The 14119-nt window shown below is 50.3% G+C and overlaps 4 protein-coding genes across 4 annotated transcripts; 2 read left to right on the plus strand and 2 right to left on the minus strand.

The window, feature by feature from the left end:
* Positions 1 to 179: 179 nt before the first annotated feature.
* Positions 180 to 1661, minus strand: G6M90_00g014990 (uncharacterized protein; the record flags this gene model as incomplete). The annotated part of the gene is made up of 1 exon (XM_014693540.1): positions 180 to 1661. One exon carries the CDS (start codon positions 1659 to 1661, stop codon positions 180 to 182), a length of 1482 nt encoding a protein of 493 aa, XP_014549026.1.
* A 1292-nt stretch (positions 1662 to 2953) lies between these two features.
* On the minus strand, positions 2954 to 8476 carry rbg-5 (U3 small nucleolar RNA-associated protein 10; the record flags this gene model as incomplete). Its single annotated transcript, XM_014693539.1, has 3 exons — positions 2954 to 3859; positions 3911 to 8039; positions 8100 to 8476. 3 exons carry the CDS (start codon positions 8474 to 8476, stop codon positions 2954 to 2956), a joined length of 5412 nt encoding a protein of 1803 aa, XP_014549025.1.
* Positions 8477 to 9446: 970 nt separating this feature from the next.
* GLIP (GDSL esterase/lipase) lies at positions 9447 to 10387 on the plus strand (the record flags this gene model as incomplete). The annotated part of the gene is made up of 4 exons (XM_014693538.1): positions 9447 to 9452; positions 9502 to 9598; positions 9648 to 9772; positions 9830 to 10387. 4 exons carry the CDS (start codon positions 9447 to 9449, stop codon positions 10385 to 10387), a joined length of 786 nt encoding a protein of 261 aa, XP_014549024.1.
* Positions 10388 to 11917: 1530 nt separating this feature from the next.
* On the plus strand, positions 11918 to 13821 carry G6M90_00g015020 (uncharacterized protein; the record flags this gene model as incomplete). The annotated part of the gene is made up of 2 exons (XM_014693537.1): positions 11918 to 12110; positions 12161 to 13821. The coding sequence occupies 2 exons, from the start codon at positions 11918 to 11920 to the stop codon at positions 13819 to 13821; spliced, it is 1854 nt and encodes a 617-aa protein (XP_014549023.1).
* Between the last annotated feature and the right edge of the window lie 298 nt (positions 13822 to 14119).

Below are 14119 nucleotides of genomic sequence, written 5' to 3' on the forward strand. Positions count from 1 at the left end.
TATTTCTTCCTGAGCAACCACTCCCACATCAGCTCACATGAAATCACTTCCAATGTAGATCCTGGCTACGAAAAGTCCACTCTGTTGTAATTCAACAAATCAAGAAAATGGAAGCACATAAAAAGAAGGCATGGGGCAAACTCTCTGAGTTTTGAATTTCATAAAGCAGCTCCGCCAGCTCACATACCCTCGCCTACTGTTCCCTCTCCAGCATCCGGCTCTGTGCCATCACCATACCAATACATCTTCGAAAACCTAAACATATCCAACAAATCATCATCATTCTTCACCGCCAGCCGCAAATGCAGTGGACCGGTGCCGCTCACCATACAATCTCTCCTGTAATTATCCGCCAGCTCCAACAACTCGGAAACCAAGTACGCGACGACCGCCACCAGCCCGGCAATAAACTCGCCATCTCTGGCCAAGTTGCTATCTCCGCAACGAAGCGCAAAAAACCTTTGAATCCTCTCCCCGACTGCAACTCCATCATACCCTTCAATAGATCTGGAATTAGGTCTCGTCATGGCAGCGTACATTTGTCCGTCGATAGACTGCAGAGTTTCATAGTCTGGGAATAGAGACGCTGCTATTGAGGAGGTGGTAGCTTGGGCAGAGGACGCAGGGACCATGACTTTCTCAAGATAACTCATCAAGACGTTATTCAGAAGCGCCACGTTTGCATCCTTCAACGGCCCCGGAAACTCGGGGTGGCCAACACCGCCCGGAAGCTGGAGAGCAAGCCGGAGGGCATCCACATCCGCGGCGTGAAGAATATGCTCGTTTGCATCATAAGGTCCGAAGCACTCGGCCTCGGGCGGTATCTCGTGAACCATGTCAAACAACTTGATTTGTTCATGTAACTCGTCCAGCCCGTCAAGTTTGCACCCCTCTCTTAGTTGCCGCTGAAACTTTTCCTCACTCGACTCCTCCAACGCCTCAACCCTCAACGTGCGCTCCGTCCCGGCAAATGTCGTCTGTGTGAAGCGTGTATCTATAGCGAACCACAGGAACGATCTTGCAGCCGTGCGGTCGTTGTTGAAACCGAAGCGACCAAACATGTATTCCGACTCAATGGTCATCCATAGCCCATGTGTCTGATTCGCCCTCTTGTGAGCCCTCACACCTTTCCACTTCTCAATGTACTCCTCCGCATGGCCGTAGTCAACAAGACCAACGTGTTCTCCATACACGTACGTATCCTCGCTCTCGTTCGCTTCCTCCTCAGTGTCAGTCACATTTTCCCGACAGCGGTAGTCGTAATAGCCCCAGTCATATCGATTAATAGGCAACACGCCCTCGGCCACGGTACTTTCATCAAGGAATCGACTTCCACTGCCGTCTTCATGAGGTGCTCCTGAGACACGAAGAATCTTGTCAATCTCCGTCTCTGGGTTGACATGGGAGTGACACACAAACCAGGCCGCGACTTCGTTCGTCCTGTTGTCCATGAGCTGATAGGCCAGCCAAGTGCCGTTTTGAGCAGCAATATTGAAGTGCACAAGCTGGCATAGGACTGTCCCACCCGTCTCGCGCTCGAGTGCACTGGGAAACGGCTGGATAGGCATAGACTTTCCGTGCCACATATTGTGGAGGTGCCCGTAGCATAGGCATCCTGACGAGACGGTGAATTGGGAATGAACTTGGGGTTTAGAGGTCATTTTGTAATAGGGGGCGAAATGGCTGCAATTTAGACATAAATAAGTGCACAAGGTTGAACGTGTTTATAGACCCCTTGTGATGCTGGGTTGGCAAATCTATCTATTCGAAATGCTGCATAACGGCGGACTAAGGATCCAGATGTCAAGAATTGGCGGTGGGTCAACTATTATCACAGGGGGGCTGCTGCCTGGCCTAGGCGTCCACTGGTTCCGTCCGTATTTAACTGGTATCTGATTTGTTAGCTTTTCAGCTTTCTCTTTAGCTAGCTCATGCTGGAACATTGACAGCATGTAAGTGGAAATACAACACTAGATCTTAAGAATCTCAAAGCAACAAAAAAAATGCCATAAAATTATTCCTCGGGTTGCAAGGAAGCGCAGGATTGTGTGTCGAGATAATACACAGTGAGAGCCGATTAAACGTTGACTGTAAATTAGCGGCCGCCGAACCCGAGTTACACTGTGCTCCGTTTACAGCACGGAGCACCTGCGCAATGTCGTGTCGGGGGCGTCGGTGCTTCGGGCATGCCCTGCCGCCGCGGATGCCGACAGACTAGCGCCGGGAGTCAGGACCAACCCCGCAGGCCGCTGCACATCCTGTTCCAGTATTGGCGGGTTCCGAAGTCTTCCGTTCGCCCTACTGATGTACATGCAAAATAGACTTGGGATCGGACACAAAGTAGAATCCCGAGGCTGTCAAGTGCATTCCAACTTCAGATGCACCGAGGAAAACCCACGCTGCTGCCGCCGCCTTATTAGCTTACAATCGGGTTCCTCTTCATAATACAAAGACGAAATGCTAGAAACATCCCATAATAGACATCCATTCATTTCAGTTCAGTGAATCAAAGATTTTTCCATAGTTAGGTTATTTAAAGACGCCATCGCCACCGTACTTCTATTGTCCAAGGTTACGCTCAGAGACTCACTCACTTTGCCAACATAGGACTCGCCATTTCAGCTTCCCGGGTCACAGGAGCAGCCGTCACGGATGCTTCGCATGCCAATCCCTGTATCAATCAACGGCAAGCAAGAAAGGCTTCTACAATGAACACTTGCGGCATCAAACATCCATTGTGGGGATTCACATGAGATCGACAGCACGTCACAAACTGCCAACCACATGCTGATAGAGATCCATTCAGGAACCCCTCTTGGGTTCCCATGCCTACAACGATAAGGTGTATGTATACATATGCGAATATATGAACTTTTTTACCCGAAGATACATTTCAAACTCCGGCATTTTATCTTGAATCAGCGCCAACATCCATAAGCCAATTCACATGCTACTACTGCAGCATGCTGTCCAGGCTCTCGCCCATCACGGCCTCAATTTTCACAATCCATCGATGCGTTTCCCTCTCCACAACCTCGTCGTCGTCTTCCTGTAACTCGCTGATGCGGGGCAACATCTCATGCAGCATCAATAGCCACTCCTCTCCCAGTCGATCCGTCAATGCCTGCTGACATTTGACTGCTGCTAGTCGGACCGTCGTCTGCTCTGATTTGAGGTGCTTCAAGAGAGCAGTATTGATTTCCTTTTGATGTGCTTGCGAGTCGGCAGCAGCAGCTAATTCCACAACGGCTGGAATCAACCGCTCAGACACATCCACAGAGCCGGCCTGGAGAAATTGGTCCATCAAGACAGGAGCGATGGCCCCAAAGTGGGATGGAGCTTGCCAAAAGTCGTCCTGATCGTGTTCAAAGCAGGTTGCCAGAACCTGCAATACCCGACTCCACAGCTGGCGGTCCTCAACTGACTTGGGATTTACAGCTCCAAGAATCTTGGCTGCATCGTCAATCACGTATGTGGCATAGTTTGTGACGATTGACTTCAAGTTTCCGAAGAATGCATTGAGAAAGCCGTAGACGCTATATTGCCGGAGGTTTCGTCCAGACTTGTCACTCTTGGGAAGATTAGAGCTTGTCCATTCCACGATTTGTACAAACAAGGGTCGGAATGCGGCGTCGTTGAGTTTATAAATCATCTTGAGGGCCGCCTCATTCAGGCTTGTTTCGATGTCGGCAACTTCGCGCAGAGATGCCTCGCTCTTCTCGCCCTTGGCATCGACTTGGCGACGTAGGTCAAAAGCCTTGACTAGGATATTAGACAGCACTGATATGTTCTTTGTAATGCTAGACTTGTTGTGCTTGTCAATTGCAGTGGAAAGAACCGTGAAAAATTCATGAATGGCCTGCAGCATGAGGTTAGCCACTGTTCTGTGGCACGGCGGCGGTGTACTTACAGAGAACCCGGCATCAGTGGCCTTTTCCCAATTGCGCTCCAGCGCAGTAAAGACTTCTTTTGCCTCCAGCTTCTTGGCGAGGAATTCCAGACAACTTGTCCGGCTCTCATTGACCTCGCCATCTAGGCCAGCTTCGGCTGATCGACTGGACACTTCAAGAATCCTGTCAAGATATGTGGACAACATGTACGGGAGATGCTCCGCTAGAGAGCTGATGAAACCATAGCATGCAGAGTGAAGCTCTCCGTCAGCGTTCTCGCCCTCCAGACTGGCCTCAAGATACTTGACGGCCTCTGGGATGGCAATAGGCAATACCGGAACGACAGCATCCTGCAACACATCAACAAGCGATGTCAAGCATAGCAGAGCCATGACACGGAGGCGCTGTTCCTCTTGACCCAGGCAGTGTTGGCCAGCAATCGTTTCGGCCGCGGCGACGACAGCCTCGACATCCTTCTTGCCATACTTTTCTGCAATCTTGTCCACACAGGTAACCGCAGTATGTTTATAGCGAATGTCGCTTGATTCCCGAATGGCAGCCGTGAGTTGGGGCAAGAATGATAGCAGAGCATTCCTGGAAGCGGGATCAGTGTTACTTTCCGTCTCAACCCGAACCTCGAGGGCACGCAGGACCTTTTGCCGCAAACCCAGATCAGGTCGGTCCAGCAGGTTCTCCACTGCCTTGATGAATTCTCCAATAGATAGCAGGTTGAGCAAGTTGGACAGCGCAGATCCACATCGTCCGTGTAGCGTCCTATTCGTCTTGACGGTGTCGGCCAAAATGAGAATGTTCTCGAGCAAGGTGGCATAAAACTCTCGCACTTCCGCTGTGTCCATATCCTCCCGATCAGCGAGTTTTCCAATTTGAGATCGCAATTTTTTGTTGGCCAAAAAGCTCGGGAGTGCCGAAAGTTGCCGAAGGGCAACCTTTTCGACGTCTTTATCCCCATCGTCAGTGATCCCTAGTAGGACAAATGACATGCCGGGTTTGGGCTTGAATAGATCGGACACGAGCTCCACGACTTTGACGAAGGTTTCCAATTGCGTTTTTATGTCAAAGTTGTTCAAGAGGTCAACAATGAAGGATAAGAGTGCTTCGCTTGTGTCGTAACGGTCGACCAGCATGCTGATAAGGGCAAAGAGAAAATCTCGAGGTCCCAGAGTTTCGACTAGAGCCACGAACAAGCCTTGTCGTCTGTGAGATGGGATGTGCTCGTAGGCGGTTGTGAAGCTGACAAGAATGTCCGAAGCACCAGCAACAGGCCCGTTTTTCCCATGACGAAGAGACGCGATCAAGGGGGGCACAACCTCCTTGATAGTTTGAGAGACTACATGAGCAGAATAGTCATCGCTTTGTCGCAGCACAGACGTCCCCATAAAGGTGAAGATGGGCATGACACTGTGAAGAACAAGATTGGGGGCGGTGGTGGCAAGATTGGCAACCAACAAGAGTGCGGCGTTTTGGACTACAGGACTGGACGACTTCTGGATGCAGTTAACAAGCAAATCACCGTAGCCGCCAGAACTATCAATTGTCAACGCCTTGTCAGCCTTGTAAGTCGGCATCATGGCCAACAGGCTACGAAGAATCAAGTTCTGCAGATAACCAAGCTCTGAACCAACGACTGTTCTAAAGTGTTGCAGTTCTGACAGAGCTGTGAAGAGGCCATCCAGTAACTCGGGATGCGAAACCGGGTCCGAGTTATCAACAAGCTGCAAGACAAAGGTAACTTTACGCAGTGCTTGGCTTAGCTCCGGGGTCACATGAGTGATGAGGCTTCGACTGACATCCGCAGAGCTTGTGCGGCGGCGCTTGTTTGGAGGCGGCTCCGTGATCATCTTGGTTCCAGTCTGGATAGAATCAAGGAAGAAGGATAAAATGTCGGTGGTTAGGGGGACCGCCCGAAGTAACTCGGCGGCTTCTATCGAAACGATTGAGCTTTCGTCGTCTGAAGAAGAAGGCGACTCTTGCGAGATTTCCAGGAGCTGCTCTGCCACCATGAACTTAACAGGGTCTTTCATGGAAGGCCACATCTTTCGCAAGCGGCCAAAAATGGCTCGCGTGAGGTCTGCCTTTTCTCTTTGAGCAGGCTCCTTGAGCAACTTGAAGAGAAACTCGAGACCCTCAGTGTCATTGGGCACAACAACATCAACGAACCGAGAGTCCAGAGTCAAAATATCTTGTTTCTCCGCAGTGCATCGCCTTCGGATTTCTGATTCACTCAGACTTGTCCACCAGTTCAGCAACGGTAACAACATCCGTGTTCGGGGCGTGTTTCCAACACCCTTGACCTCGTTCAAAGATTTCAAAAGCCTGTTTTTGACCAGTATCAAAGGCGTCAATTGGGCATGAGAAGCAAAAAATGACAGTATTTCTAGTCTAGCCGATTGGCCCATATGATCTTTTTTGTCCAAGGCTGGTTGAGGAGCAACTTGGTATTTGCCTTGCTCAATGACCGACTTGAGAATTGATGTAATGTGCTCAGGGTCCATGACACACTCCTCGATGCTGGGAAGAAGTTGCAAGTGCAGCATCTTTGCAGTTACATCGACAGGAAGAGGCTTTTTATCCTTGGCCTCGCCGTAGAGCAAGCCGGAGTCCCAAGTCATCATTGACTTGGCTGAGATGGGGGGAGTGTATATGTCAGTGACCACGGCGATGAGCTCGGCAGCCGCTTGCCGAACTCGTTTCGAGGGATCGCTCAAAGCCGTTACTGCGTACGGAATAAGAGCTTGCACGTCCATCTTGCTTGCATCGCTAGACTTGAGCCTATTCTTGACCATATTCAAAGCGGCCATGCGAGCCAGGGCAGGATAAGGCCCAGACCAAATTCGAATAAAAAAGCTAAAATACGTGGAGTCCTTGAAGGCGGCCTCGCGTCCGAGCTGGGGGATTCCATCAAATTTAGCCATCATATCGCTTTGCTGAGAAGTCTCGGACACGATTGAGAAGAAAAGGTGGCTAAATTCTTCGAATAGTTCGTTTGGTTCAGGCAAAAGGCAGGGCGAGAGTGACTCTTTTCGCGTAGCAAGCTCATCAACGGCACCACTCAAGTCCCGAGGCTTCTTAACACTTTCCAGTTGGTCGGTTGTTGTGTTTTCATCCAGCGCGGGAGGATTTCTAGTTCTGAATGAGAGGTCTAGTTTCATTTCCAGCTCCTCAATATCAAACTCGACATCTTGGATAACTGACTGAATAATCTCACCAGACTTCCCAGTAGTCTGCGATAGAGATATTAAAGCAGAACCAAGCTCTCGCCTTAGCGCGCCATCTTCGTCGTTATTGTCATCGAGCTTTAGGGCGGCCAAAAGCAGGGACTTGAAGATGACTGCGATTTGCTTCTCCTTGAGTATTGTGCTGCCCAAGATGGCCATGATGGTGGGTAGTCCCCGGGAATCCCCTTTCTTGGAAAATCGCTCAATCAAGGCGAGGCAAAGTCCATTGGCCAATTTGTCCACCCTGTGTTCCTTGCCAATCTCGACCAACATGGGGCCAATATCTTGGACCTTCATCAGCGCCTTGGTGACTTTGTTGCTCATTTGTTTCGCCGATCTGAATTGTGCCATGATCACAAGACATACAAGGCCAGGGCGAATCGTTTCGTTCGTCCAACCGTAGACGGTCTGCTGCATGAAAGCTGTTACCGCATTATCTTCCAAATTTCCCTTGGAAACAAAGACAGTCATCGCCATGTAAGACGCAATTTGGAGGCCAGGCACCTTCTTCATGACGAGAGACTCTGCGAAGATTGGACCTAACCTGTGTAGCAAGTCTTGAGTGTTTTGACTTTGAACAGAGGCGCGACCAGATCGTGTCCTATCCAACATTCCATTTACAGCTTCGGTCATGAGGCCACCCCAAAACATAACTAGGGCAGGATAGTGATACTGTTTTCGGCATGATTCAAGCGTGTACTCAGATACTGAGGACAGGAACTCGGGATGGTGGACTGTCTGGTGTACGATGACTGATCTCGGTGGTGACGTCAAAGATCGGATGTACGGGTCGAGAAATCGAAATTCATGTGGAACTTTGGCGGGTAAGATAGACAGAAGTGTTGCAAACGTAGGAATAGAATGGTAAGGGAGAAAAGTCATCAGCAGAAGGGCTGTGTTCTCTTCGTGAATACTGAAGTCGGGTTAAAATAAAGATGGCGCGCGGCGGAGTTGAAGTGGAAGGATAGCATACCGGAATCGGCGAATTAACCACTCAATCGACTTGATTGCTGGCATAAGTCTTAACTTGCTTCCGGCCAAGCGGAGGAAGGCTTCAATCTGGCGATCGAGTTCCTCATTCTCGCTGGCGGACAGCTGGGTTCTGTCCTGGGTCTGACTCTCTTCGCTGAAAATAGTCGATTGGAATCGTGCAAAACGATTATCAAGCTGGCAAAGCTCCTCGAATCCGGGATGGCATATTGTATACAACGTCTGGTAGCTTTGAGTAGCGGCGACACGAGGCTCCCAGATGAGAGACTTGGAGTGTGCAGCCTTCTGGGTTTTGAAGTTGAGAGTTGACTTGGAGTTGGCGGCAATTTGCGCCAACTGCGAAGCAAGAGAGGTCGCCATGGCTGCAGCGCTTCGAGACTCTTCGAGCCGAGAAGGCGAGCTCAATGCGGCGTGGTTGGTGTTTGGCAACCAGTCTTGTGGCGGGCAGAAATGAAGGTCTCACCGAAGGTCTATTAGTTGACTGGTAGTTTGTAGTTGCTTGCCAAATTTTTTTTTTTGGCTGGCATAAAAAATATGGGTCTGAGCCAAACCGGCTTATCGATAAGGAAAGCCGCTTGACATTGTACGAGGGGAACTTGCAAGTTACAACGCAACAAGAACGCCAGAACTCTCGGGTGGGGCTGGTTCCTTGGGGTTTCAGCCGATGCCGTACCACATTGTCCCGGCCCCCGGGCATGTGGCTTCCAGCACTTATCTGAAAGTGTATGTATGTACATAAGTTACAATACATGTGGCGTACTCCATCAGATCATATAATTTCAAGACTTCAATATTGCGGCCCGGCTCAACGACACCTCGCTCCCAAGCCTATCGACGGCACCAGTGGAGGCAAAGAGTTTGACCAGACCGGGTACCTGGCCGCCGTGTGATCATAATAGATCATGGTAGGGCATACGGAGTACCAAGTCACTAGTATGCAAACATAATATACTCCTCCGCGAGCGGGCACATCATTACAGTGAACACCCGATAGGCTTCCCTTCCAAGATTCAGAGCCTGCGTGCCTAAAGTACGTACCTAGGCACTGGGTTCATTGTTCTGAGTCCGGTGCTTGGATGTGCAAGGCTCGCGGTCTGGTGCTTGAATGGAACTCTGACCGGACTTCAGCCTCATACCTTTCTTTGTTCGCGCTCTTTTGTTCCCAAGGCCCTTTTAAAGGTAGTGCGCCAACTTCCGTTTTGCCGTCCACCTCAGACCCGTCAACATCATTCTCAGGATCTCGCTGCACGATTCGGATCCATATCATCTCTACACAGTCGTACTCTCTACACGGACGTATCGACTGGGTATACCGTACAATCTGGACAAAATGGCTGTAAGTGAAACCACTGGACGCTTAAAACACAGCGCTGACTTGGACAAAGGGCCCGTATCCTCAGCTTGTACTGTTTGGCGACTCGCTATTGCAGCGTTCTGTCGACCTGCAAGACGGGTTTTCCATGCAGGCTGAACTGCAGTCACGTAAGGCAAACCACCCGCTCTCGTCTCATTGATACTGATCCTTACACAGGGTTCATTCGACGGCTTGATGTTGTGAATCGTGGCTTCTCGGGTTGGAACACTGCCAATGCTGTCAAGTTTCTCTCCGAAATCTTCCCGAAGCCGACAGAAACTTCGCCCAAGATCAAATACTTGGTATGTACCATGAGTCCCTTCATTCCAGATTTCCAGCTAACCTTGGTTCTATGTTAGGTAGTTTTGCTCGGCGCCAATGATGCCGCGATTCCCACCTCTTCACAGCATGTCCCAATCGACGAATATAAAGAAAACCTGACAAGCATTGTCACACACCCACACATTCAAGCACACAACCCAAAGATATTATTGGTTACCCCTCCCCCAGTGGATGAGATCAAGTTGACAAAGCTTGGGGAAAACGGTCACGCGCCCGCCGCTCGGTTGTCCGCGGTCACTGCCTCGTACGCGGAAAAGGCGCGAGAAGTTGCCAGTGAGAATCCAAACGTCAGTTCAGTTGATCTGTGGAAAGCTATTATGGACAAGGCTATCAGCATGGCGGCGCCAAACGATTATATACAGGGTGGACATTTGTTGGGCTCCCCTGAGAACGGTAAGCAGGGTGGATTGGACAGTCTTCTTCCAGACGGCATTCATATGAATGGTGAGGCCTACAGAGTATTCTATGATGAACTGAAGTGTTTAATTGGGGAAGAATGGGCAAACCTGGCTGCTGATGATAGATCAGGGTACGTCTTCCCTGACTGGCGTGTCCTGAACCCTCTCAAGGAATGAGTGGTGAACTGTGGTGCGACTCGCGACGTCATTTCAAGTCAATACGAAAGACTAGATATTGATAGATATTGATAGAATAGACTCGTGCTTCATTTACGGGGCTGTACGTTGAACAGTGAAGAGAAAATGTAGTCAAGCCCCAACGGTTCACCTCTACCTATCAATTCAACGATACGTACCGATTACTCAAGAAGTATTGCCGCGCTCGTCCTCGGTGATTCCTCACTGCCTCGACCCCAAACCCCAAAACTCCGTGCAATTAATGACTAGGAGTGCTGCATGGAGGGGTATGTCTTATGATTTTAGATCCAAAACGCCCTATGAGCCCACGTGGGCCATGCGAAAGGACTGCAAATGTCATGTCTCATCATACCATCCTTACGCAATTTTCAAAACGGCTCAATCTTTCAGCTTTTGCCGGATCGTCAGAATACATCCCTTTATTATTTATTTTTGTTGTTCCGGAAAGTACCTCAGGTACCTGAAAAAGGCAAGACAGCAGGGACATGCAGCTTCCGGGACCGCTCCTGCCAATGGTTCCTCCCACTCGTTGGCCCGTCTCAGTTTAGCGCGGATATACCCACAGGGGCCAGGGAGGAGCAGGCAGGAAGGGGGGGGGGGCCTTGAGCCGTCACCTTTCAGCAACTTGGCCAACCTATTGAGCACCAGACGGTGTTAACTCGTCACCGTTCAACTTCATCCCTCCATCTCCCGACAACGCTTCAACACCAGCTTCTGCAACCACTTTCCCTATTCACTAGGGCCTGCAAACACGCGACTCTACCAAGATCCGAATCGATTGAACACTCCAAAACTCTTGAATAACTGGAAATCCACCTGGGCTCACCTCGATACCCATCAACTCGGCGCATTCCAATTCGTTCCAGCTCCCGTGACGAACTCATCAGAACCATAAATCACCCCCGGCATCCGACTTTCCTGCACGAGAAAGCAGCGTTCTACCAAATACCGGGCTCTGGAATAATCAACGATTCGTCAAATACTACATCCAACACACCTCAGTTTCCAGACATTCAACGATACCGTATACCCTCGAAAGCATTTTCACTCCTATTGTACTTTGGTTGGCGCAGCATCCTGATATCCCCAGAGCCCCAACGTTCCTAGCATTTCCATAAACACGAATCAGTGCCATCGGAATATTTTGAAAGTTGTGTAGCCGTTGCGCTTGCGCAAGGCCATCGCCATCGGCGCTGCAGGGCCACTCGTAGGTCTTGACCTGATGATGCGTGGGCGGAGTTGTCTTGAAGCGAGAAAGGGAGTTCAGCCAGGCGCCAAACGACTCTGTTAGTATACTCAGCATTCGATTGTCTGGGTGACGGAGGAAATTCTACAAGAGTACTGTACAACAAGACGTGTCAACAAATATTTTCGTTCACTCACTCATTTGCCTTCATACCGCCATTCAACCAGCCAAGACACTGATGCCATCTTCCGACCTGGCACAACCTGGTACATCCTACTTTGCGTTGTGCCAAAAAAAAGTTTTTTTTTTTTTGCTCTTGAAGAATGGATACTCGGTTTCCCATCTCGCGTGATGATCTGTATAACCTACAGATGGAGGTGAAACAAGTTCAATATACCCAGAGCAATCACGCGGAGCGGCTGTTGAGATTAGAGAAACGCAGTGCGGATGATTCAGCTTTGAAATCAGTGTGGAATTCCCCGTTTCCCGGGATTTTAGGCGGCACGCCACACCAAGGTATATAAACCGTTGAAATTAGCTAGATACAAGTGCTGACTAGACTACAGGGCCTGTCCAAACACCACACAATGATGTTTTCGATGACTTGGATGAGCAAGGGGAGCAACTGCTCGGGTCTCTCCATCTCGGTCCAGCTGAAGAAGAGCCTGTGCGGCGGGGTGCAGCTTCGCGAGCTAATAGTGTTAGGTTCGATGAAAGCGCCTTGCATGGCTCCAGCTGGGGTGGCCAAAGCAACCGACATTCGGGCGACTTTGGGCCTTTACGACCTGGCAGCGGGCTTATGATGGAACGCACTTTGTCCCACAAATCTGATGGGAGACACAGCTCTGCCGGCCACTCAGTTCACTCACACCATTCATTGGCATCCGGTCGGGCCAGTAGCCTGGGCCTTGATACCAACTACGCAGGGGGTGATGACGACTCTTCCTCGTTTGAGATACCCGGCCCACCGGTATCTCTGTATGTGCTAGGCACCGTGCCATCGATCGTTCGATGCTGGCTTACTACAAACTTCGCCCACGGCACTCTCTTGTACGCAGACGTTTGCACCGGCTCGCAAAAGTCCGTCGTCGATTCATCTTTGCTTAAAGAACTGGATCTCTCGAGGGAGGTTGAACGAGATATTGACGGAGTTGATCGAATCAGGCTCAATGTATATCTGGCCGAAGCAGTGGTTACGCGACACGAAAGCCACAATGGAAGCTCAACGGGGGGAGTTCCTTCCATGGCGGTCGCGTTCGAGGTTACGGGCAACGAGCAGTCCAGCACGATTGGCGATCGTAAGGGCATTCGCATATATATTGGAAGTGATGCCTTGAGGGCTCACTCAGCCGATGTACTCTTTTCACAAAACACCATGGTCCTGTATGGAAATGAACAAGAACGGCTACGAGTTCCGTTTGTAAGGCCTGAGGATGAGGATGCTTTCCGGTATATATACACGACGAGCATGGTACCGGAAAAGCCCAAATTGAATGCGACGGCAACACCATTTGTTCTAGTAGACAGCCGGGCCTCGAATAATGGTAGGAATGGCGCACCTTCTCCAGGAACGCTGCACGAAAAAGCGGCGCCTGCTCAGCCAATATCACCTCATGAGTCGGATATGGAGTCTCACAAATCAGAGGAGCGGCAAGCAACCTCTGAACATGGCGGCGATAGTGACAACCACGGACGAGAAGCAAACTATTCCGAGACAAGCGGAAAAGATGACACGAGCGCTTCAGAGGTGTCCCGACGGGAGTCATCATCAACCTCTACTGGGATATGGGGTTCGTGGCGACAAGGCGCTGGCGCTGGGCCAGACGGGACACAGCGAGAGACTGGCCCTCTGAGCGGCTACCAACCGGCGGGCCGCAGTGGCCGTAACATGAAGGTATTGAAACCTCTAAAATCAAACTCCAATTCGGCCCGAACCGGTGCTTCATACGAGCCACCCCTGCCGCCTAAATTCTCCACTGAGGGTAGACGCAAGAGTCAGGTTAGTTTGAACGGTGATGGTGGCGGCGGCGGCATCAGCGTGGCCAACCGTTGGGATGTTAAACGGTCTGTCAGCTCAGGTGCAGAGCTAAAGATGGAGAGTTCGAATCGAGAGAATCAAAAGGGCGCAACACTGCCGCGATCTGCCAACCCAGTTGGAGTGGCTTCTGCATTCTCGTGGATGACCCCGGCCACCAAAGCTTCCAAGACTTCACCGGCAGGAGGGTGATTGCTATGTGTCATGATAGGTTTGCTCTAGCTTTGTCCATTGTTTATGCTTACACGATGTGCTGTCGATTCTTTTTTCTTCTTGGAAGAGGGCCAGGGGCAGGGGCAGAAGGGAGAGGGGCTATGTAGAGGAGGTAATTCACATTTGAGAGGCAACGGAATCAGGCCAGAAGCAACTACAGCCACGACCTCATGATGCAGGAAGTGTAAAATAAAACAACAGAAGTTCTCTACCAAATATGCCTAGGTTTACATTCGTGGCAGAGTGAAATGTGGTATTTTTGCAAATACGCAACATG

Source organism: Metarhizium brunneum, chromosome 1 (genome assembly GCF_013426205.1).
Source record: "Metarhizium brunneum chromosome 1, complete sequence".
Classification (NCBI taxonomy): Eukaryota; Fungi; Ascomycota; class Sordariomycetes; order Hypocreales; family Clavicipitaceae; genus Metarhizium; species Metarhizium brunneum.